Source organism: Cebus imitator, unplaced genomic scaffold (assembly GCF_001604975.1).
Source record: "Cebus imitator isolate Cc_AM_T3 unplaced genomic scaffold, Cebus_imitator-1.0 Scaffold125, whole genome shotgun sequence".
NCBI classification, from domain to species: domain Eukaryota; kingdom Metazoa; phylum Chordata; class Mammalia; order Primates; family Cebidae; genus Cebus; species Cebus imitator.
In genome coordinates this window covers 3,018,368-3,043,077 of record NW_016107440.1, presented here as the reverse complement: position 1 = coordinate 3,043,077, position 24,710 = coordinate 3,018,368, and the positions used below count along the sequence as shown (strand labels likewise).

Here is a 24,710-nt window from a genome sequence, read left to right as displayed (position 1 = left end):
ATTCCCTGATGTTTTAAACTGTTTCTTGTATTAGAGAATATACAGAACTTGCTCCATCTGTTTTCACTCAGTAGATTCCATCTTTAAATGTGCTGTCCCAAAATCAATGTATGTGTCAGATGTTATAGGATGGTACTGTTGTTACTTAGCATAAAGTGGATGTTACATTACCGCAGACTGGGATTAAAATAGATTTTAAAAACATTTTTGTTGCAGACATTTTCAAAGTAGATAAAAATTAGAGAAGAGTATACCAGATCTACAGGTACCCATTACCTGGCTTCTCTAAAGATCACGATAAGCCCAGCCTAGTTTATCCGTGTCCCTGCATTGGCTTATCTTAAAACATATCCCTCAAATTACAGACAAGAGATCTGTATATAAACTGTTTCTCATTACATATATCTGTGTGTTTTTTTATAAATTATAAGTCATTCCAATAATTGTTCAATTTGGAAGCTACTTTGAACCATTCTGAGCAGCTCCAACAGTAAACATTGGTTGTGACGAGTCATTGTGCTGATAGAAAACAGGGCAGGTCTAAGTGAGCCAGCATCTCAGGGAGCTTCATGTTGGCGTCTTCCCTTTTCCTCTCTCAGGGGCCCCTTTTGGGGGCACTGCCTGATTTTATTCAACAGCTCCTTTAGTGCCTTATGTTCCAGAGCCCCCAGGCTTTAGTGCTGCTGAATGTTTTTCTTCTCTCATTGAAAATACCTGGTCGCGGCCGGGCACAGTGGCTCATGCCTGTAATCCTAACACTTTGGGAGGCCAAGGTGGGTGGATCACCTGAGGTCAGGAGTTTGAGACCAGCCTGACCAGCATGATGAAGCCCACCTATACTAAACAAAAATTAGCCAGGCGTGGTGGTGGATGCCTGTAATCCCAGCTACTCAGGAGGCTGAGGCAGGAGAATCACATGAATCCGGGAGGTGGAGGTTGCAAGTAAGACAAGATTGCGCCACTGCACTCCAGCCTGTGCAACGGAGCAAGATTCCATCTTAAAAAAAAAAAGGGAGCGGTGGCTGACGCCTGTAATCCCAGCACTTTGGGAGGCCGAGGCAGGTGGATCACGAGGTCAAGAGATCGAGACCATCCTGGTCAACACGGTGAAACCCCGTCTCTACTAAAAACTACAAAAAATTAGCTGGGCATGGTGGCGCGTGCCTGTAATCCCGGCTACTCAGGAGGCTGAGGCAGGAGAATTGCCTGAACCCAGGAGGTGGAGGTTGCGGTGAGCCGAGATCGTGCTATTGCACTCCAGCCTGGGTAACGAGCGAAACTCCGTCTCAAAAAAAAAAAAAAAAAAAACGGAAAAGAAAAGAAAAAACCTGGTCTCTTGATCACTTATTCTTCCTAGTCCAAACTGATATCTTCCAAAATCGATTTCTGATAGTAGAGCCACGAAGCATTAATAAGTCTTCTAGAAGATGACTGGAGACAGTTGACATGGTCCATGGGCAGATAAATTTGGGTAATTTCGGGCAGACTGAAGTCAATGAATTTCTTTTTTGAAAGACTTCTCACATCATTTTGGGGGTGGTTGAAAGCCAGACTCTCCATGGGTCCTCCAGGCTCTGTAACATCGTGCTCTGGGGTGCCGGCCCTCGGATGCCCCTGCTTCGGAATTCCTGCAGCCTGTCCGCACCCTTTGACCCATATGTCCTGCAGTACTTCACCATCCTTTAATTGTTATGTGTAGTTTTAGTCACTAATGAGTTTGTCAGGCTCTCAAGAAAAAAGACTATCTTTTAGTGCTGTATGCTGAATCATATTTTTGCATAAACAGAACTCAAGCTGAGTATTGTCTAATTCCAGTGCCATATCTACTATACCACACTGTCCCTTATTTTTATCTTTTATATTCTTATTAAAAGATACGCACTTAAGTCAAATCAAAACCTTGAGCTAGATCAGGGGTTGACAAACAATACATGTGAATGAAACCTGGTCCACCACTTGCTTTTGTAAAATTTTTTGGAGTACATCTGTGCTCATGTATCATGTATGGTTTCAACAGTAGGAATAAGACAGAGACCTCATGGCCCACGAAGACTGAATATTTACTATCGGACATGTTACAGGAAAAGTTAACCAACCTCTGATGTCAGAAGGACTATTTGATAATATTAGTAAACTGTATTTTGAGCCTGATTCCTAGATATTGCAAACATTTGTTATTTTTTTAAGATGATGAAAAACTTTAAAGTTTTTGGTGGCAAATGCAATAATCAATTGACAGTTTTCCACCATTATGACCTTTTTCGGCTTAGACAAAAAATTTTATAGTGTTTTTACTATTATAAAATCTCAAATGGCAGAAACGTGCACAGGGAGGTAGCGTGAAACAGTAATAACTAGTAACAGTGAAAACTTAGTGTAGTTACTTTCTTCATTTTACGGACATGACTAGTAACAGCGAAAACTTAGAGAAAAGTGTAGTTACTTTCTTCATTTTACGGACATGACTGTAGCCAGGATAATTACTTCTTGGAATTGAGTGCAGAAAACTCTGATGGTTAGTATTAACTTCTGAAAGAACCCTGTAGTTCTTATTATTAGAACTTGATTTAAAGACTTGATTTGAAGACCCAAGACCAAAATATACATCTTTCAATTTTGTAGTAATGTATTTCTGGGCAGGATATATTGGCTGAGTTGCAATGATTGTATAAATTATGATGGCATGCCTAGAAATAGCAAATTATGGAGCTTGATTTTAATTACGCTGCAAACTTACTGTGCGGCCCTAGCTGAATGACTTGGTTTGTCTTGTCTTCCCCCAGAATCAGAGGTCTTGGGTAATTGACTCATTGCTACTTGCTGTTTACCCATAGTTGAAGAGACCCTCTCCACTCCTGATGACCGTCATACAGAGCATCTGGTCGTGAGATTCACGCCTATCCCCTTATCATATACAGATGTTTGTATATTGTACGGGTTCAGAGACAGGCACAAAAAAAGGAAAGGCCCATATTATGAAACCAGTGCTTAAGTGCATGTGCAAGTTTGTTGGGTTTTGGATGAATTCGCCACGCTGATGTTTCGCGTGCTTGCTGTGTATCCTTCCCTGTGCTAAGTGCTGGGAGCACAACAGTACATAAGATAGGATCCGTGCCCACACTGCGCGCATCCCGTGTGAGAGAAATGGCCCAGTGAACAGTTACCAAGTAGAACACGTCTGCTCCAGGTAGAAGAAAGAGGTATAAAATCACTGCAGCTAAAGAGAGCACAGAGAACGTTTTTTGAGACAGTCTCACTCTGTCGTCCAAGCTAGAGTGCAGTGACGTGGTCTCGGCTCACTGCAGCCTCCAACTCCCGGGTTCAAGTGATTCTTCTGCCTCACCTTCCCAAGAAACTGGGATTACAGGTGCCCGTCATCACACCTGGCTAATTTTTTTATGTTTAGTAGAGATGGGGTTTCACCACATTGGCCAGGCCGGCTTGAACTCCCAACCTCGAGTGATCTGCCTGCCTTGGCCTCCCACAGTGTTGGGATTATAGACGTGAGCCACTGCCCTCAGCCCAGAGAACATTCTTAGCACTTTCAAGGACTTGGAGCTTGTTTCATGCAGTGCTGGGTTTGACAGGAGTGAGAAGACATGAAGCCAGAGAGGAAACAAGGTTGAAGGGCCTTGTGAACTTTATTGAGGGAGTTTGGCCTTTATCCTGCCCGGGAGGTCACTGAAGATGTCAAGCAGGAGAGTGTATTGATCCTTCTTGGCGTTAAAGAAGGATCCCAGTTGAAGAAAGTACACACACCTTTGCTCATATATACAGAGTTAAATGAGATGAATTCAAGATGTTAGGTATTTTCAAGAGTGAAAACAAGACTTCACCAGTACAGTTAGTTGCTATATGTAATGGACTTTATTTTTCAAAATAGAATTAACAAAATAAAAGTTAGATGTTTGGAAAGAAGGGAAAAACGCAATAGATCTATAATGCCATAGCCTAAGAGAATGTATTTGAATTACAACGCTGTTGAATTATTGTAACATTGTAATGTAAGCGCTTGGATATCTCACTGCCTCAATAGCTGTGGAATTAATACTTCTCTGATACATTTACAGGAACGACAGAAGCAGCTTGAGAGTCTTGGAATATCTCTTCAGTCTTCAGGCATCAAAGTTGGGGATGATAAATGCTTCCTTGTCAATCTGAATGCTGACCCAGCTCTGAATGAGCTTCTGGTGTACTATTTAAAGGTGAAGTAATGGCTCCTAGTTTCTTGTTATGAAATAGGATAATAGTTCACAGTACTTTAGTAAACTTGGGGAACCGTGTATACTCAAAAAACAGAGTTAGCAAATGGTTTTTATTTGAATAAGCTGGAGTTAGGGAACCATCTTGGGTTTCTGGGCTCAGTTTCCTTTTTTAGTCTTTCATGTTGTTCAACTTGACAATATAAAAAAAGATACTCTGATACGATTTCCAACAAGTTAAATAGCTTTCCTACCATTATTTAATAAGACTTGTATCAGGGAATTAAGTAGATAACTTTAAAAATGGATGACTTGAAAGACTAGATGATTCATTTAGTAAGTATGCTAGAGCTTTTGTGGTTATACGAAGCACTTTCTTTTGTGAGCAGTTTGTTAGCTCACAAGAAGTGTATAAAGTTCTTAGGACCAGTTGGTATGAAATTTATGTTTCCAGTAACTCTTAGGAAAATTTAAAAATTTAGGTTATCAATCTGTTTTTAAAAACTATAGGTTATTTAGAGACTGAGTGAGTCAGAGCATGGAACGGAAAAAAGGAGAAATATTGGTATCCACTGAAATCTGTAAATCATGGGACATATTAGGAAGATAAGAGACACTCCACAGATTCGAGGAGTGTCCAGAATGGGTTGTGTCAAGCCCAGAGCACAAATTGCTTGTTACATATGATGGACTGCACCACTCTGACACAGAGTTGATAACGGTTAGGGCTCAATTTCTTTCCCCTCACATATGTGGATTTGGTGAATGTGACCAGAAAAGTAAAACTAACAAGCTGACTACGTGGGAAACAGTTCTAAGAGAATTGTGTGGTTTCATTTCAGAAAAGTCTGGAGAGGTCCTGGGGTATTGGCTTTGTGTCATTTTGAGAAGGCCCGTGGTTAATAAGTATCTTACGCAGTGTGTTGATGTGCTGTGAGTGAGACTGTGTCTTTGATGCATACCTTCCTGTGCCCATGTCTCAGGTGCTGTGGTTCAGTGGCAGCAAAGCTGGGGTGGGAAGGAGTGACCTGTCTCTCTAGTCTGTGGCTAAGCCCTTTGCTCCCTCTAATCTAGTTCCTTTGTAAATGGAGGCAAGTGTCTCAGGCTGGTTTGCCAGGTTTCTGTGAGGGTTGGAGATACAGAAATACTTCATAAACAGAAGCACTATACAAAAAAAAAAAAAAAAAAAGTTTCCACATTCCACTTTCTTGTTTGATACTCTGTATGGTTTATTATACACATACTGTCTTTGCCTATTAAAAAATGGTGTATTATCAGCTGGGCACGGTGGCTCATACCTATAATCCCAGCACTTTGGGAGGCTGAGGTGGGTAGGTCACTTGAGATCAGGAGTTTGAGACCAGCTTGGGCAACATGAGTAAACACTTTCTCTACTAAAAACATAAAAATTAGCCAGGGGTGGTGGTACACACTTGTAGTCCCAGCTACTTGGGAGCCTGAGGCAGGCGAATCACTTGAACCCAAGAGGTGGAGGTTGCAGTGAGCTGACATCATGCCACTGCACTCCAGCCTGGGTGATAGAGCCAGACTCCATCTCAAAGGAAAAAAAAAAAGTTATATTGTTACATTACTTACTTTGCTTCTGAACAGTGCTGGCAGCATTTTGAGTGCTGGCAGGATATGCATATGAGTGTGACCAGGACAGTAAAGCTAATGAGCTGACTATGTGGGAGGACGTGCAGTGTTAGAATAGGACCTGAGTATTCTGTCCTTTTTATTTCTTATAACTAGGAATTCTTTTTGTTTCCATTGTAACGTAGTTTAAATTGGGACACACAAACACACACATCAAGAAAAAACTCTCATTCATATCTACTCCTTGACTAAAAACTTAAACAAAGAAGCTGTTTAAAGATGTTTGGAGAGTCATCAAATGTTTCTGGTCATCTTGTGTGGAGGTGTTTGGGTTCTGTTTCTGGCTGTGTGGCCAGCCCTGTTTGGCAGAGTCTGAGGCAGTGTTGATTTCTTGACTGCCCAAGCTAACCCCACACCAAGCACATCTCCAAGACAAAGCACATTTAAAAGGATGACCTCAGCCCAAAGGCAGTTTTTGCTTCAGTAAAGTGATACCATGATGTGGGATGGTAGAATGTGGAGGCTGAGTGTTTTTATTTCTTTGCCTTAAAATTCAAAAGTCAATTTAGATGCTGGGCAGTTCACTTCATATCTCTGTGAAGTCACTGGAAGGCATTGGATTAAAACACCTCTGAAGTTCTTTCTAGTTCCAGTTGTACAGTTCTCCTGCTCTTCTGGAATATACACCCCCTTTCTTTATCCTGGAATACTTTATAGTAACATGCTTGAGAAGCATTATACCCATCTATCAATAAAGAGACTGAAATCCTGTCCATGATTAACTTTATCTTATTTGATTACCACACAAAGGGAAATGATTGTGCATTTATTTTTATTTTATATTTACTTAATGCCTACACATGCCAGTCATTGGTTAAGTGCTTGGAATACAAGATGGACAGTCAACCCACAGTCAGTCAGTGTCATGGAAGGAGTTAAAAGAGGGCAGGATGGCAGTGGGTTTTTCTAATTGTGAACTCAGGAAACAGCTCCCTGAGGATGTGACATTAAAAGCCGAGATAGAAATGATAAGAAGTGACCCATATCAGGATCAGGGGAAGAACGTTTCAGACAGAGGAAACAGCTAGTAAAAGGCATTAGGATGGAAATAGGCTCAGTGTGCTCCAAGAACAGACGGAAGGCCCATGTGGCTGGCACGTGCTCTGTGAGGGGGAGATGGTGGGAGTGAGGGTCAGGCAGAGATAGGCAGGGGCAGGTTGTAGAATGCTTCGTAAGCCTGGGTGAGAATTTGGGCTTTATTGGAAGTTCAAAGAGAAGCCACTAGAAGGTTTTAGTCTTATTTATTTTTATTTTATTTTTTTGAGGCACAGTCTCTCTCTGTCACCCAGGTGACAGTGTAGTGGCACAATCATGGTTTATTGGAGCCTCAGTCTCCTGGATTCAAGTGATCTTTCTGCCTCATTAAAAAAAAAATTTTTTTTTTGAGTTGGGATCTCGCTCTGTCTCCCAGGCTGCAGTGCCAGTGACGTGATCTCAGCTCACTGCAACCTCTGCTTCCCAGGTTCAAGCGCTTCTCCTACCTCAGCCTCCCAAGTAGCTGGAATTACAGGTGTGCACCACCACGCCTGGCTAATTTTTTTTTGTATTTTTAATAGATACAGGGTTTCACCGTGTTGGCCGGGCAGGTCTCAAACTCCCGACCTCAAGTGATCTGCCCACCTCAGCCTTCCGAAGTGCTGGGATTACAGATGTGAGCCACTGTGCCTGGCCTCAATTTTTTTTTTTTCTTCAGTAGAGACAAGGACCAGCCCAGGCTGGTCTTGATCTCCTGTGCTCAAGCAGTTCTCCTGCCTTGGCTTACTAAAGTGCTGAGATTACAGGTGTGAGCTACCAGGCCCAATCTTAGAAGGTTTTAAATAGGAGATGACATGACCAGCCGTTATGGTGGGAGCGGAAGAGGGTGTCATGCAATGGAGGCATAGTAGGAAGCTCTGTATCCACAGGCAAGAGATCCTGAAGGCTGAATCAAGGATGTGGTCATGGAGGTGGGGAAAACAAGCTGATTCTTGATAGACTTTGGAGGAAAAATCTGTGAGATTTTCCCTGATTGACATGGGGTGGGTATGGGCTTGTAAGGGAAAGAAAGAGGACTCAAGGATCGTATCTAAGCCGTTCAGTTGACTGACTAGGGGTGGTACCATTATTATTGGAGAAGGAAATTGACTTCTGTTGGGTTGGGGGAGATGGGAACAAGACTTTCGCTTTGGCCTTTGTTCCCTTTGACGTATCTTCAGACATCCAGGTTGTGTCAAGTAGGCTGAGTAGGCAGAAAATAGTGGTGGCTAAGGCTGGACACAGTGGCTCACACATGTTTTCTCAGTACTTTGGGAGACTGAGGTGGAAGGATTGCTTGAGCTCAGGAGTTTGAGATCAATCTGAGCAACACACTGAGACCCTGTCTTTCCAAAAAATAAAAAAGATTAGTTGGTCCAGGTGGTGCCTGCCTGTGATCTCAGCTGAGACAGGAAGATTGCTTGAGCCCAGGAGGGTGAGGTTGTAGTGAGCATGGATAGTGTGTCTGCACTCCAGCCTGGGCGACAGAACAAGACCCCATCTGAAAAAAATAAAAATAGGGACTAAGACTGGGATAGTGGTCGTGGAGGTGGGGAAAAAGTGGAACCAAAGTATGTAGCTCCTGACTGGTGATGGAGATGTGGTTTATTTGAAGACAGCATTTAAGGCCATGGGAGAGGGCGAGTTGGTCTAGATCAGGGTCAGCCATCTACTCTTCACAGGCCAAATCTAGCTCTCTTCCTGCATTTGTTTGAATCATGCCTGGCTCCATTTGCTTTTAAAAAATCTTTTAGGCCAGGTGTGGTGGCTTACACCTGTAATCCCAGCGCTTTGGGAGGCTGAGGCGGATGGATCACTTGAGCTCAGGAGTTCAAGACCAGTGTGGCCAACATGGTAAAACCCTGTCTCTACCAAAACTACAGAAAAATCAGCTGGGCATGGTGGTGCATGTCTATAAATCTCAGCTACTTGGGGGTCTGAGGCAGGAGAATAGCTTGAACTCAGGAAGCAGAGGTTGCAGTGAGCCGAGATTGCACCACTGTACTCCAGCCTGAGGCATAGAGCGAGATCCCGTCTCAAAAATAAAATAAGAATAAACATAAAAAATATTTTAGCTAAAGTAGTAAGACGACATAAGAGAGCTCAGTGTAAACGATTTCAGTTGTGTGCATGTAAGAGTACAGTATTAATCATGAATTTGATTCTTTCTTAGGAACATACATTGATAGGGTCAGCAAATTCCCAAGATATCCAGCTGTGCGGCATGGGAATTCTTCCTGAACACTGCATCATAGACATCACGTCAGAAGGCCAGGTTATGCTGACTCCTCAGAAGAACACCAGGTAACATACTTGAATTAGTGTTCATATCATGAGAATTTTCAGAGGAAGAAAGTACTCTAGAGGCAACAGTGGCCTTTGTTGCTTTTAAGTTGATGTCATTAAGCTCTCCAGTTGGTGAGGCGGGCCCCATCACATAGCTTTAATGCTGCCCACACGGCACTCCTTCCTTTTGATAGACATTGCCATGGCTTTATGTATTTAGGCCCTTATCAAGTCTTGATGAGAGCCCCTGCCAAAACCCTGAGCTGCCTTCTGGTTCACTCACCACAGCCTTAGAAGGCTTTCCTTTGTCTGGGATGGAAAATCCCTTACAGCCCCCGGTTTATCTCCTCCTCCTCTGTACCTTCCAGTTCTTGGGCCTGCTGACTCCTGTTGGACTGCAGGGTTAAGTGCTGCCATGATCTTCGGCGGGGAGGTCCCTGTTTGGTCTGTATGCAGTGTCCTTGGGAGGTACAGACCATCCCCCTCTTGTGGCAGTGCTTCTCAGTGTCTGCCTGTGTGTTGTGAACCCTTATTACCCCACTGGACTGTGAGCTGCTTGAGGACAAGGGCCTTTCTTTTTTTGATCCTCCATTCCTGGCGTGTAATATAAGACTAGAACACGGGGACCTACTACACCGTGGAGGAATGAAGGGGCTCCACATTTTATGAATTACACATTTGTCACTTTTTTTCCTTCAGCTGTGAAGCTGTTATCCCTTGTTACTGAGTTGGGAGTATAGCAGCCTCTAACAGACAGTGGTTAACTGAATTATGTTGATCTTTCAGATGTTGATTTGTTTCATTTTATGATATCAAAAAATCATTAATATCACTGATTTTATTCATAAAGTCTTCAAGTATTGAGAAGCTCTCAAGCTCTGGGGAAGGATCAAGTGAGAAAACAGGAGTAGAAGCTAGTGTGGCCCTCACAGCTGTGCTGTGCTTTTATGAGGCCATAAATAATCACACAGGACCCCAGCCTCAGGCAAGGGTCCTCCAAGACCAGGATGCAGTAAGATAGAGCAGGCCACGCCATCATTTTGTTTAAGCACAGACAAAAATGTGGTCACTGTGGCACCCTAAAAATACCCTCATCTGAACCAATATGAGTGACTGCTACTTCTCCACCAATTACAGCGTTATTCTGTTCTAGCTCCCTGCACCAATGGATAAAATTTTATGAAATATCTGTTCATAGGATTACTCCCACTTTCTGACAGTACCCAGCATATGTGGAACCCTCGCCTCCTTAAATTGTCTCTGAAGTCACCCACCCGGAGCCCAAATCTTACAACAGCTTCTGTCTTACACTGGCTCCCTGCCTCCCTTCCCCTCTTCGCCTCCACCCTCTTCTCCTCCCCCTATTCTCTGCCCGACTTCCTCCCCTCCCCTTCTTTTCTCCCCTTCCCTTCCCTCCTTTTCTTCCATCCTTACCTTCCATCCTTTCTTTCACCCTTCTTGACAGGGCCTTATTCTGTCACTCAGGCTGGAGTGCAGTGGTGCAATTATAGCTCACTGCAGCCTCCAACTCCTGAGCTCAAGCGATCCTCCCATCTCATCCTCCTGAGTAGCTGGGTCTACAGGTGCTTGATACCATGCCCAGCTAATCTTTTAAAAAGTTTGCTTTGTAGATACAGGGTTTTGATATGTTGCCCAGGTTGGTCTTCAACTTCCGGACTCAAGTGATCCTCCTTGACCTCACAAAGTGCTGGATTACAGGCATAAACCACTGCGCCTGGCCAAGATCAGTTACTTTTAGTGTTTAAAAACCTGTATCATGAATGAAATCTAGATAGGAAATAAGATTTTGCATGTATGCATACACATAAATCATGAATACTATATCACCAGGTAAATGCTCCATAGCTTTACAGAGTTTAAAGAATCTAAGATACTCTAAGTTTAAAGAAACTAACATAGCTGGGGTGATTGGCTTCTCTTACAGAGGAAGTAGAAAGCCAGCTGAGCTTGGATTACTGAGTAAGATTAGGAGGGTGAGAGGAAGGGGAACCTTATTCCAGGTTGTAGGACCGATAGGAGCCTGGATTTGGAGGAAGAGTTGATCATGTGTAGTATATAGGAAATAAGTCGTTTTGTTTGTTTGTTTTTTGTTTTCGTTTTTTTTTTTTTTTTTTTTTTTTTTTTTTTTTTTTTTTTTTTTTGGCAGGAGTTAAGAGGCCTTCCTTGTGGGAGGAAGAGCCTTTAATGTTAAGAATTTGGGCCAGGCACAGTGGCTTATGCCTGTAATCCCAGCACTTCGGGAGGTTGAGGCGGGCAGGTTACCTGAGGTCAGGAGTTCGAGACCAACCTGACCAACATGGAGAAACCCCGTTTCAACGAAAAATACACAATTAACCAGGCTGTGCATGGCGGTGCATGCCTGTGATGCCAGCTATTTGGGAGGCTGAGGAATCGCTTGAACCTGGGAGTAGGGGTTGCAGTGAGCCGAGATCACGCCACTGCACTCCAGCCTGGGCAACAAGAGCAAAACTCCGTCTCAAAAAAACAAAAAAAACAAAGACCAAAAAACAGAATTTGTACTGGATAGCCTATATCTTAGTAAATGAGTCCTTCAGCAGGAAAGGGGCACAATGACACTGGTGTCCCAGGAATATCAGTGTTACCATGCTATGCATACTCTTCTCTTTATTTCCTGCCCTTCCAAATTCTTACTTCCATGGTATTCCACCCACCACTTCTGTTGAATGCCATAATCAAGATAAGCAGCACAGTGGAACTGATAAATCTTCCTTATGTTGATAGGACGTGATCATTTTTCCTTGCTATGGAGCTTTAATATAGGTCTCATTACTGATATCAGTAGACCTTTCTAGTGTCTGGGTGATTGGTTCTTTTCATTCACATAGATTGGACATATTTGTTTTTGTTGTATATTGCTACCATCTTTTCATTATTGGCTGTAATGGTTCCCTGTTTACTCCTTAATATACTATATAACAAATTTAGAACTTTTAAAAATGGAGGCTATTTATTGATCTCTAATACTTCATACCGTAAACATCTTAAGTAACTATATAGCACTTGGAACTTTGAAAAATGGGGGTAATAATGTAATATACAGGCATATGTTGGAGACCTTGCAGGTTCACTTCCAGACTTCCACAGTACAGTGAATAACACGGTAAAGCAAGTCACACAAATTTTTGGTTTCCCAGTGCATGTAAAAGTTAGATTTACACTATAGTCTACTAATTGTGCCATAGCATTATATCTTAAACAATATACATCACTTAATTAAAAAATGCTGTGCAACCGGGTACGGTGGCTCATGCCTGTAATCCTAGCACTCTGAGAGGCTGAGATGGGCAGATCATCTGAGATCAGGAGTTTGTGCCTGGCCTGGCCAACATGGCAAGACCCTGTCTCTGTGAGCCGTTAGAGACACGTGTGGTGGCACGTGCCTGTAATCCCAGCTACTCAGGAGGTTGACGCAGGAGAATCGCCTGAACCTGGGAGGTGGAGGTTTCAGTGAACTGAGATTGTGCCACTGCACTCCAGCCTGAGCTGCAGAGCAAGGCTCTGTCTTTTTATAAGTTTTAAAAAAAACTTTGTTGCTAAAATATGACTGGAGCCCAGATGGTAGCCTTTTTGCTGCAGGAAGGTCTTGCTTACATGTTGGTGGCTGCTCACTGATCAAGGTGGTGGTTGCTGAAGGTTAGGGTGGCCGTGGCAATTTCTTAAAGTAAGACAGCAGTGAAGTTTGTCACCTTGTTGGACTTTTCCTTTCAAGAAAGATTTCTCTGTAGCATGCGTTGCTGATTGGTAGCATTTTACCCAGGTAGAACTTCTTTTCAGAATTGAGGTCAGTCTTCTTGAACCCTGACACTGCTTTATCAACTAAGTTTCTGGAAAATTCTAAACCCTCCGTTGTCATTTCAGCAGTGTTCACAGTTTCTTCACCAGGAGCAGATTCCATCTCAAGAAATCACTTTCTTTGCTCATGCATATGAATCAACTTACTCACTAATGTTTTATCTTGAGATCACAGCAGTTCAACCACATCTTCAGGCTCCACTTATTACTCTAGTTCTCTTGCTATTTCCACCACACCTGCAGTTCCTTCCTCCCCTGAAGTCTGGAACCCTTCAAAGGCATCCATGAGGGTTGGACTCCTTCCATATTCCTGTTAATGTAGATAGTGTTCCTTCCTCCTGTGAATCACAAATATTCTTTTTTTATTTTTGGAGATGGAGTCTCACTCTGTCACCCAGGCTGGAGTACAGGGCTGCGATCTTGGCTCACTGCAACCTCCACCTCCTGGGTTCAAGTGATTCTCCTGTCTTAGCCTCCCAAGTTGCTGGGACTACAGGTGAGTGCCACCATACCCGGCTAATTTTTGTATTTTTAGTAGAGACGGGGTTTCACCATATTGGTCAGGCTGGTCTTGAACTCCTGACCTCATGATCTACACACTTTGGCCTCCCAAAGTGCTGGGATTACAGGCATGAGCCACCAAGCCCAACATCACAAATGTTCTTAATGGCATCTTAGAAGGGTGCATCCTTTCCAGAAGGTTTTTAACGTACTTTGCCAAGATCCGTTAGAGGCATCACTGTCTATAGCAGCTATAGCCTTATGAAATGTATTGTTTAAATGATAAGACTTGAAAGTCAAAATTACTTCCTGATCCATGGCCTGCAGAGTGTATATTGTGTTAACAGGCATGAAAACAACATTAATATTCTTGAACATCTCCATCAGCGCTCTTGGGTTGATCAGGTGCATTGTCAATGAGCAGTAATGTTTTGAAAGGAATCTTGTGAGCATTAGGTCTCAACAGTGGGCTTAAAATATTCAGCAAACTATGGTGTAAACAGACATGCTGTCATCCAGGCTTTGTTCCATTTGCAAAGCACAGGCAGAGATGATTTAGTATAATTCTTAAGGGCCCTCGGATTTATAGAGTGGTCAATAAGTGTTGGCATCAACTTTAAGTCACCAGCTACATTAGCCTCTAAGAGAGTCAGCCTGCCATTGAAGCTTTGAAGCCAGGCATTGACTTCTCTTTCCTAGCTAATGAAGTTCTAGATGACATCTTCTTCTGATAGAAGTCTGTTTCATCTACGTTGAAAATCTCATCCGTGATCTTGCTGCAGCTTCTACATCAGCACTTGCTGCTTCATCTTGTACTTTTATGCTATGGAGATAGCGTCTTGCCTGAAACCTCAAGAGCCAACCTCTGTTAGCTTTCAGCTTTTCTTCTGTTACTTCTCATCTCTCTAAGTTCATAGAATTAAAGAGAGTTAGGACCTCACTCTGGATTAGGGTTGGGTTGAGGGCATATTGTGGCTGGATTGACTGTCTCTCCAGACCACTGAACTTTCTCTGTATCAGCAGGAAGGCTGTTCTGCCTTACCATTCATGTATTCACTGGAGAAGCACCTTTAATTTCCTTCAAGAACTTTTCATGTACACTCACAACTTGCCCAACTGTTGGTACAAGAGGCCTGGCTTTCATCCTTTCTTGGTTTTCGAGGTGATTCCTCACTAAACCTAATCATTTCCACCTTTTGAGAGATGTGTGACTCTCCCTTTCACTTAAACAGTTAGAGGGTATTACAGTTGTTAATTAGCCTAACTCAGTATTGTTGTGTTTCAGGGAATAGAGACCCAAGGAGAGGGGGAGAGTCCAAACCCATACTACATTTATTAAGTTTACCGTTGTCCATGGGTACAGATCACAATGTCCCAGAAGAGTTAGAGAGGTGCTGTCGGAGGTCCCTAATCACAGATTTCCGTGACGTATGTGAAGTGAACAGGTGCTGTTCAGGAAAAGTGTCTCCCATAGGCTTGCTCAACATAGGATGGCTGCAAACCTTCAATTTGTGAAAAATACAGTATCTGCAAAGCACAATAAAGCAAAGCACAGTAAAATGAGATGTGCCTGTGCTTTGTACCATAAACGTTTTAGGGAAGTCAGCAAAGGAGTGAATGCAAAGATTAAAATTCACCAAGAACAGGTTGTATCGGGGGGAATGGTTGTTTGCCCTAGGAAGTTACATCTCTGTGTTACTGGAAAATTAAAGCAGAAGACGTGATACTGTACTCATCATTCATGTTTGGTCTCTTCTCCTTACAGAACATTTGTAAATGGGTCATCTGTCTCCAGTCCAATACAGCTACACCATGGGGACAGGATATTATGGGGAAACAACCATTTCTTCAGGTATGATGTCGTTCATGTCCCTTAAAGAAGGAGATTTTTGAAGATTGTGCTCTGAAATAGAAAATACGTATTAAAAGTAAACCCAGCTCTACAGTTGTGTTACTGTGTGTGTGCGTGTATATTTGCTGCATGTGTATCATATATATGTGTATGTTCGTTCACTGTCTATGGTCTGAACCCAGGGGTCATGTAAACAATACACTTTGCAGAAATGCTGAGTTTACCTACATAGTTTTTCCCTTTTATTTCCCAGTGGAAGATGATTCTTTTGCCATGTAGTGTAAGAATTTATTCATGTTTCTCTGACATGTTTATCTTTCTGTTTATTTTTTACTGAAAAGTAGTTGTGGTTTTCGTCTCCTTATCTATCAAATGAGGTTGGTATTTCTTTTAGGAATTCTTTTCAGCTGTAAGTCATGGCAAATTTTACTGTAATGGGTTAGACAGATCATTTGTTTCCCTGACAGAACCGGAAATCTGAGGGAACATGGTTGTTAGTGTTGGCTAAGCCTCTCAAAAAAAGTCATGGCTTAAGTCTGGTCACTGTCTTGGCATCTCTCTGTGGCCTATAGTTGGCCGTGCTACACTGCCGTCAAAGCAGCATTCAGGTACAGGAAGAAAAAGGAGAAGCATGGCTGCACTAGCCCTGACTGTCTTCGTCAGAAAAAGCAGAAGCCTTCCCAAGTCCCCAGCAATCTTCTCCTTCTGTCTCCTTTGCTAGAATTTGCCTCTTAGCTGCAAAGGGGGCTGAGAAAGTCTGTCTAACCCGGGGCTGTACATAACGGTTTCCCAAACAAAACTGATGTTGCGTTGGTAAGGCAGGCAGGCTGGATACTATATAAAGGTAACATCCTGGTCTCTTCTCACTGTCACTGGTCAGTGTGCTCCAGAAGTCACACTGACTTTTCTGTAGCTAATAGAGATCCTTTGCAGTGGGCCAGGGATATTTTGGTTACTGAGAAAAGGGTAGATAGGCACAAAGAACATCGAGCTTTTTTTTCCTTCTCAAATTAAATGATGCGTAAACTGCTTTGCTTTGTGTTCAAAACCCTCATCGTTTGCATTAAGTTGTTCTTTCCAGCTTTATCTCTAGTGTGCTATACAAATTTTGTGTGTCCCGTTTCTCCAGGGAATATGAACGTTTTCATTTTCACGTCTTTTCCCAGACTGTTCCCTCTACCCTGCTTTCTCCTTATTTGTGAATACTCAGTTCAACTGATTTTCTCCTGTCTCACCTTCCTTCATCACCTTGCTCTGAAAGTGTCCTTGGCTTTTCTTTAACTCTGAACTTGTCACAGGCATGTGGCCTAATGTCACACTTTCTGCTGTACGTTTTTGATGGCGCATGAACGTCTTATTTCTTCGACTAGATTATCCACTTCCTGAGTGCCGTAATTGCCTTGTACTTACATGGTATCCACTTGGCTTCTAGCAGATACCAGTACTTAACGAATGAAATGAATAAGTGCCTGTCTTAACTTCAGAAAACAATACTCTTTCCCCCTCCAAGACTCAATTTGCCTAAAAAGAAAAAGAAAGCAGAACGAGAGGAAGAGGACCAGGACCCCTCCATGAAAAACGATAACACTTCTGAGCAGCTGGATATAGATGGAGACTCCTCCAGCGAAGTGTCCAGTGAAATTAACTTCAATTACGAATACGCACAGATGGAGGTCACCATGAAGGCCCTGGGCAGCAATGGTGAGCAAGTCGGGTGTGTGCTTGAGAGTTGGTTTGAGGTTCAAGATCACTCCTGGGCTCAAGTGATCTTCAAGTGGGAAGATCACTTGAGCCCAGGAGTTCCAGGCTGCAGTGAGCTGAGATTGTGCCTGTGAATAACCCACTGCTCTTCAGCCTGGGCAACATAGCAAGACCTTCTGTCTTAAAAAAAAAATAAAATATAAAAAAAAAAAAAAAAAGAAAAGAAAAAAAAGAGATGGTAAAGTGTTAAAAATGTTTATGATTGAGACATTTTAAATGTTAACAAAAAGGAAAATCTTTATGTGGCTTCTCTGTATTATTTTGTGTCTTTGGCTTTAATTTATACTTAACAAAATGTTCTGCCTTAATATACGATCAGATCGCTTTGTTCTCATGGACAGAATCTCTCTGGTTTATTTTATTTTATTTTGATTTTTTGAGACAGAGTCTCACTGTGTTGGCCAGGCTACAGTGCAGTGGCACGATCTCGGCACCCTGCAACCTCCACCTCCCAGGTTATAGTGACTTGATTCTCCTGCGTCAGCCTCCTGAGTAGCTGGGATGACAAGCGTGCATGCCACCATTCCTGGCAAACTTTTGTATTTTCAGTAGAGACGGGGTTTCGCCATGTTGGCCGGGCTGGTCTCAAACTCCTGACCTCAGGTGATCCGTCTGCCTTGGCTTCCCAAAATGCTGGGATAACAGGCATGAGCCACCGCGCCTGGCCAAATCTCTCTGGTTTAGAAACTTGCCTGCCACTGGCTTATGATTATATTTATGGAGGATCCACCATGTCTTAGGTTATGTGTAGAACATAAGATAGACCTGCTTTTTCTACAGAGAAGATGGTTGAGGATATGTCTAACTGAGAATAGATAACAACGTAAGTGATTGGAAGTAAGGAAAGCTGTTTATGCCAAATTGTCTTTAATGGTATTAGAGGGTATAGTTAAGATGACGAACATTACCATGTAGAACAACATTTGAAGTTCATTATGTTGTACCTTTCAATCATTATTATCTTTTTAAAAAACGTGTTTAGATCCAATGCAGTCCATATTAAACAGCCTAGAACAACAGCACGAAGAAGAAAAACGATCCGCACTGGAGCGCCAGAGGCTTATGTATGAGCACGAATTGGAGCAGCTCCGGAGAAGACTGTCTCCCGAGAAGCAGAACTCCCGGAGCATGGACAGGTTTTCTTTCCACTCGCCCAGCGCTCAGCAACGCTTAAGACAGTGGGCCGAAGAGAGGTAGGCGGCACAGAGGGGCTTCTTACATGTGTAGCTCAGGCTCACCACCGCTAACCCACCTAGGGAAAGTGTTGAGTGGGAACATTGAGACGGTGCTTACAAAAGAATTATATTAAAAGATAAGTGTTACAGCCAAGAACCACTTTGCATTTTTTTCTTTTTTTGAAAAGTAGGGGAATTGCCCATTTATGTTAGGCCATATTTAAAACTATTGATGTTAGGTGCTGTTCCACCTTCAGTTTGTCTAGCCTTTGGGTTTGGATACAGAAGTACACTTTATCATTGCATTATGCTTTGTGTTCGGAAGCTTGGGTAGATGATTTTTAGAAAAACAGCAAGTTGGTTATCTGAACTGAGTATCTCAGGTAGGTAAAGCATGGTGCCCATAAAAGGAAGATTGTAAGCTTGATCTCTGTTGGAGCTAATTAGCATTGCATTGAAATGCCTTATCCCATGGTCGCAGACCTACTGTTTAAAGTTTGATCTGCAGGCAGCTTCCCTTTCACCTGGAGATTGATAGAAATGTAGTATTTCACCCCTACCTCAGACCTGCCGAGACAAAGTCTTGAGTTGATGAAGATCCCCTGGTGATTTGCATGCACGGGCAGGTTTGTGGGGCACTGCCCTTATCTAGAGCCAGCTTGCTGTGTGGCTGCGTGCCAGCACTCATCGTGTAGTGTGTGCATGGGTCAGTGTCAGCAACACAGTCCCTGAGTGCAGACTACCATGAGAAGGCTTGGCCCACGCTTTGGCATCGATGCACTACGGCTGTATGATTCTCTGACGAGCTGCTTTGTGTTATCTCTTCCCTACCTCCAACCCCTCCTTATTTTTTTAAGAGAAGCAACGTTGAATAACAGCCTGATGAGGCTGAGGGAACAAATTGTTAAGGCCAATCTATTGGTGAGAGAAGCTAATTACATTGCTGAGGAGCTGGATAAAAGGACAGAATACAAAGTTACGCTACAGATTCCAGCCTCCAGCCTGGATGCCAACAGGAAGGTGAGGTTGCCATTCCTTGAAAAAAACTAAGATCTCATTGGATAAGATCTCCTGATGCTTCCTGGTGTTGCTGAAGCTTCAGATCCCTGTCTATACCCGCCCCAAGTCTAGATCCTTTGTCCTCCTCGCTTTTGAGTAGAATTGACTTCCTCTTCATTCTCTGCCTTGGAGTGTATGTATATTTTATCCGCTAGGGGAATATACTCGCCATCTCACCTGGCCCTGACAGTTCATTTCACTCAGCTTGCTTTCTTCAAGTCTGTTTCAATTCTTTTTTTTTTTTTTTTCCCATTTATTTATTTTATTGCATTTTAGGTTTTGGGGTACATGTGAAGAACATGCAAGATTGTTTCAATTCTTTCTTAGAAGTCTTTACTGATTAATCTTCCCCAAGTGTCTTTTTTTCCTTCCTTATGTTCTATACCCACTTCCCCCAAGTTAGGTGTTCATTTTGCTTATGTTATTTTCTCCTTAGAATAGCTTGCTCTGTAAAACTCTTCATTAGTTGTGTCATGTATATATTCAGGATCACATTTTTTTGATATAATAAGTTTAATAAAATGTAGGGGGAAAGTCCCATTGCAGTCTTCTATCTTTGCTGTTGAGTTTTTTTTTTCCTTCTTTTTTTGAGGTTCTTTCCTAGGTCTTGATCATGTTCATACATGATGTTTGATGGATTAGGTAGAATTTTCTATTCAGATGAATTTCTTGTGGGTCCATGTGTTCTGTTTGTCCTACTGTAGTCAATCAATTCATCATGGATATTCTATTATTTTTTTATTTTTGAAGATGGAGTCTTTCTCTGTCACCCAGACTGGAATGCAGTGGTGTGATCTTGGTTCACTGTAACCTCTGCCTCCTGGGTTCAAGTGCTGCTTCTGCCTCAGCCTCCTGAGTATCCGGGATTGCAGGTGTGCACCACCATACCCAGCTAAATTTTGTATTTTTAGTAGAGAGATATTTTTAGTATTTTCTCCATGTTGGCCACGCTGGTCTCAAACTCCTGACTTCAAGTGATCGACCTGCCTTGGCCTTCCAAAGTGGTGGGATTACAGGTGGATATTCTAATTTGCTAGCAAGGATTACATCTTTCTTTCTCTATGATGTCATAGCGTTGAGGTCAGCGTTTTGTACACAGTAGATATTTGGCAAATATGATTCATAGTGTTTTGAGAAAGATATTACAAGTATGATATCGTTACTTTATAGATCATTGTTTTTGTATACTCTGTATTTTGAAAGATTTTACTTAATTAGAACTTAATAATATTTTTAGGGCAAAGTCTAGGTACAGTAGGACTCATCAAAAAACAGAAGAGGAAGGCCAGTCACAAGCAGAAGGTTCGGGACCTAGTTTCTTCTTGAAGGCTGAGAAGTTCAAGGTCATGTTTCATTCTCTGGTGTACGAGTTGAGAAAAGCAGAAGCGTGAACATTTTTTCCCCGTTAAGCGTGACTGCAGCCCTTTTCTCTGTAACCTGTTCTGGGCTTTGTTGAAAGGTGTGGTTCTGCGTTGGGGCAGCCATGTCAACAACCACAAGTAACTCATGTCACTTGGCTTCTCTCTCCTGCCCTCCATCTAGTGCTGCGTTCACTGGGGCTGTGTCTTTTGCTGGTAGAGGTGACTCCACTGCTGAAGTGAAGGAGCCATTTTTAACAGACACCTACTAATTCTCTGTTAGTATTGATTTAAATAGATTGGTATTTTTAGATGTCAGCCGGAGAGAGGAGCTGGACAAGGAGGCATTTCCTAGAAGATAGTCTCCTTCATTAAGCTGAGTCTGCAGTCTTTAATGCAACAAAGACTGTTTTTTGGTATTTGAAAACTGTTATATATTTATATGTCCTGTCCGTTCTGTGAACACTCTCTCTGGTGATTATTTTTTTCTTTTTTCTAATTTTGCAAGAGGGCCAGGTTATGGTAGCTGCATCGTAATGCCCATTGCTGTTTAGTCCCAGGTCCAGCATTCTCCCCGAGAAAAGCCACTGCCCGCACAGGTCACAAATGGGAGTTTTGTGTTTATTCACTGGCTGGCTGAATATAAGGTAGGAGGGCCCTTAATTTTGACTATAAGATGGCCGGGCTGGTGGCTCACGCCTGTAATCCCAGCACCTTGGGAGGCCACGGTGGACGGATCACTTGTGGTCAGGAGTTTGAGACCAGCCTAGCCAACGTGATGAAACCCTGTGTCTACTAAAAATATAAAAATTAGCGCCGGGCGCAGTGGCTCACGCCTGTAATCCCAGCACTTTGGGAGGCCGAGGCGGGTGGATCATGAGGTCAAGAGATCGAGACCATCCTGGTCAACATGCTGAAGCCCCGTCTCTACTAAAACTACAAAAAATTAGCTGGGCATGGTGGCGCGTGCCTGTAATCCCAGCTACTCAGGAGGCTGAGGCAGGAGAATTGCCTGAACCCAGGAGGCGGAGGTTGCAGTGAGCCGAGATCACGCCATTGCACTCCAGCCTGGGTAACAAGGGTGAAACTCTGTCTCAAAAAAAAAAAAAAAAATTAGCCAGGTGTGATGGCGGGCGCCTGTAATCCCAGCTGCTCAGAAGACTGAGGCAAGAGAATCGCTTGCACCCGGGAGGTGGAGGTGGAGGTGGCAGTGAGCCGAGATCAGGCCACCGCACCCCAGCCTGGGCAACAGAAAGAAACTCCATCTCAATTAAAACAACAACAACAAAAAAAGTGACAAAACCACATTTAGACTGTAAGAATTCTCAAATGTTTGTTTTATTATTTAAATTTTGTTTCTTAGAAAAATGATTGTAGGCAAGATGCTAATGAAACATCAATGTATTTCATAGTTCCCTTAAGTTCTAGGTAGAACAGTTGAAAAATTAAGCCAGGAAACCTAAATTGATTAGATAACCAGTACATATGTCACTCTGGGGGAAATGTATAAGGGCTTTTTTTTTTTTTTTTTTTAAACTTTGTGGTTTTTAAAAGTTCTAGATTTTTTTCTCCCTTAAAAATGCATTGCACAAGTTCTTGTGCTCTGAAAAAAGTCCGCATTGCTCTTATAAGCTGGAAAAACTTCAGAGCATACTTTTTTGGATGGGGTGAAATTTGCAGAACAGATCATTATTATTTTAAAGTCAACAACTCAGTGGCATTTGGCATGGTCACAATGTGGTGTGAGCACCGCCTCCGTCTAGTTTCGTATGATCTTAATAAGAAACCCAAACAATGCGTATTTGGAAACTGGTATCATTTGTTGTTTCCACATGGGTAAATGGAGCACTTTCAGTTGACTCTTTTAACTGTTTCACGTTTTATACCTCATGGAGATACCATCCACTAAACCATAATTCACACTCTTGAGGGTTAAAGGGACATTTCTTCCCCCATGAACAGCAAACTTCCCCTTGCCATTTGATGCTATGACTCTTTCCCCATTGATACACTGTGGTCATATGGTGCCCTGAATAGAACATGTTTATTTCAACTTCCTGTTAAATGTGGTCTTTTGTGTTTTAAACTTAATCATATCCATCTGCAGTCAGAATTTAAATGTGGCTGGGTATGGTGGCTCATGCTTATCATCCTGCATCTTGGGAGGCTGAGACAGGAGGATCACTTGAGGCCAGGAGTTCCAGACCAGCCTTGGCCATATAGAAAAACCTGCCTCTGCAAAAAAAAAAAAAAACCTAGCAAAATTAGCTGGGTGTAGTGGCATGCACCTGTGGTCCTAATTACTTGGGAGGCTGAGGCAGGAGGGTCTCTGGAGCCCAGGAGTTCATGGCTGCAGTGAGCTATGAAATGCCACTGCACTCCAGTCTGAGTGACAGGGTGAGGTGCTGTCTCTTTAGAAACTTCTCTCTCTCTTTCTGTGTGTGTGTCTCTACACACACACACCTTATTTATTTACGTATTTTTGAGAGTCTCACTCAGCAACCCAGGCTGGAGTGCAGTGGTGAGAGTTTCAATCACTGCAGCTTCTGCCTCTTGGATTCAAGCTATTCTCATGCCTTAGTTTCCTGAGTAGCTGGCATTACAGGTGCCACCACACCTGGCTAGTTTTTGTATTTTTAATAGAAACGGGGTTTCACCATGTTGGCCAGACCGGTCTTGAACTCCTGACCTCAAGTGATCTACCTGCCTTGGCCTCCCAAAGTGCTGGGATTACAGGCATGCACCACCATGCCCAGCCGCCCTCCACAAAAATTTTTTAATGTTGAGTTTATACTTAAACTGAAGTTTATAAATTGCACTTGGGTATGAAGACATTATGTAATAGCTCGTAAGACGTTTGGGAAGCTTTGTAATCAACAGATTAAAGGATGATTGCCGTCTGAGTTTTGACATTTGACGGACAGGGGTGGAATCTGCAGCTTTGACTTCCCTGCTGTCTGTCGGTGCGTTTCTTACAGTCATTCTTACTCTCTTTTCAGCGAGGCTCTCTTCTTAGTGAGCCTGCAATCCAGGTGAGAAGAAAAGGAAAAGGAAAGCAGATTTGGTCTTTGGAAAAACTTGACAACAGGCTGTTGGATATGAGAGACCTTTATCAGGAGTGGAAAGAGTGCGAAGAGGATAACCCAGTAAGTTACTTAAGAGAAAATCACTTAAGTGGTAATGGTAGAAGGAACCAAGCTGGAATGCGCCTACCCATTTCAGGGGAAAATGGTCCCTTTCCCCAAATTACAATCCTATTTCTGGGGTAAGGTTGATTTTAATCCCCTGAATTGTTTAGCAAATTAACTATTTTAATAATCTCTCTTTCTGCTGTCTTCTTTTTTCTTCTCATTTCTGTCTTTTAGATTTCTAGCAGAATTCTTCACTTTCCATTCTGACTTCTGTTGGTGTGCGGGTGTGTGTCTCCTGTGCCCTCTGGGAACCTCTTTAGGATAGAGGCCAGGCCTCATTATTTGTCTCTCCTCCCATTGCTCAACCCGTTTAACCTTGCAGATAATAAACCTACAGTATATGTTTTGTAAGTTGAACATCAGTGATATCTTAATATTTGTACTAGGAGGAACATTTTTGAAGAACTTTCGATCATAGATCTATACACTGGCACTCTGTCATCACCTTGCAGGCTTTCTTATTTAGGATGGACGTGTACTCGTATATATTTAAAACAGAAATGCATGTTACATATGTCTGAACATTTTTTCATTACCTTTAGGCCTGTTTTCGCATAGAGTTGTTTACTTCCTTTGCCTTTTGTTTTCTAAAAATGGTTTTTCCAGATTGTCATCAATAAAAATGTTACTTTGGTGATGTTTTTGCTTAAAAAATGTTTGTCTCTTTGGTACCCCTCTCCTGTTTCAACTTAGAAGTAAAACAACAATAACAAATACAAAAAAGCCACTCCCATGAGGGCTCAAGTTTCTTTTCTTTTTTCTTTCTTTCTTTTTTTTTTTTTTTTTTTTTTTTTTTTTTTTTTTTTTTTTTTTTTTTTTTT

The 24,710-nt window shown here is 42.4% G+C and overlaps 1 protein-coding gene across 1 annotated transcript in view; it reads left to right on the top strand.

Annotated features, from left to right (window-relative positions):
* KIF13B (kinesin family member 13B) overlaps positions 1-24,710 on the top strand; it is a 187,714-nt gene that overhangs the window by 89,287 nt on the left and 73,717 nt on the right. Inside the window, exons 13-19 of the mRNA XM_037742659.1 lie at positions 4,071-4,205; positions 9,046-9,176; positions 15,259-15,345; positions 16,856-17,046; positions 18,089-18,299; positions 19,139-19,301; positions 23,698-23,844. Of these exons, the coding sequence (XP_037598587.1) occupies positions 4,071-4,205; positions 9,046-9,176; positions 15,259-15,345; positions 16,856-17,046; positions 18,089-18,299; positions 19,139-19,301; positions 23,698-23,844 (1,065 nt within the window). The remainder of the gene's footprint in view (positions 1-4,070; positions 4,206-9,045; positions 9,177-15,258; positions 15,346-16,855; positions 17,047-18,088; positions 18,300-19,138; positions 19,302-23,697; positions 23,845-24,710) is intronic.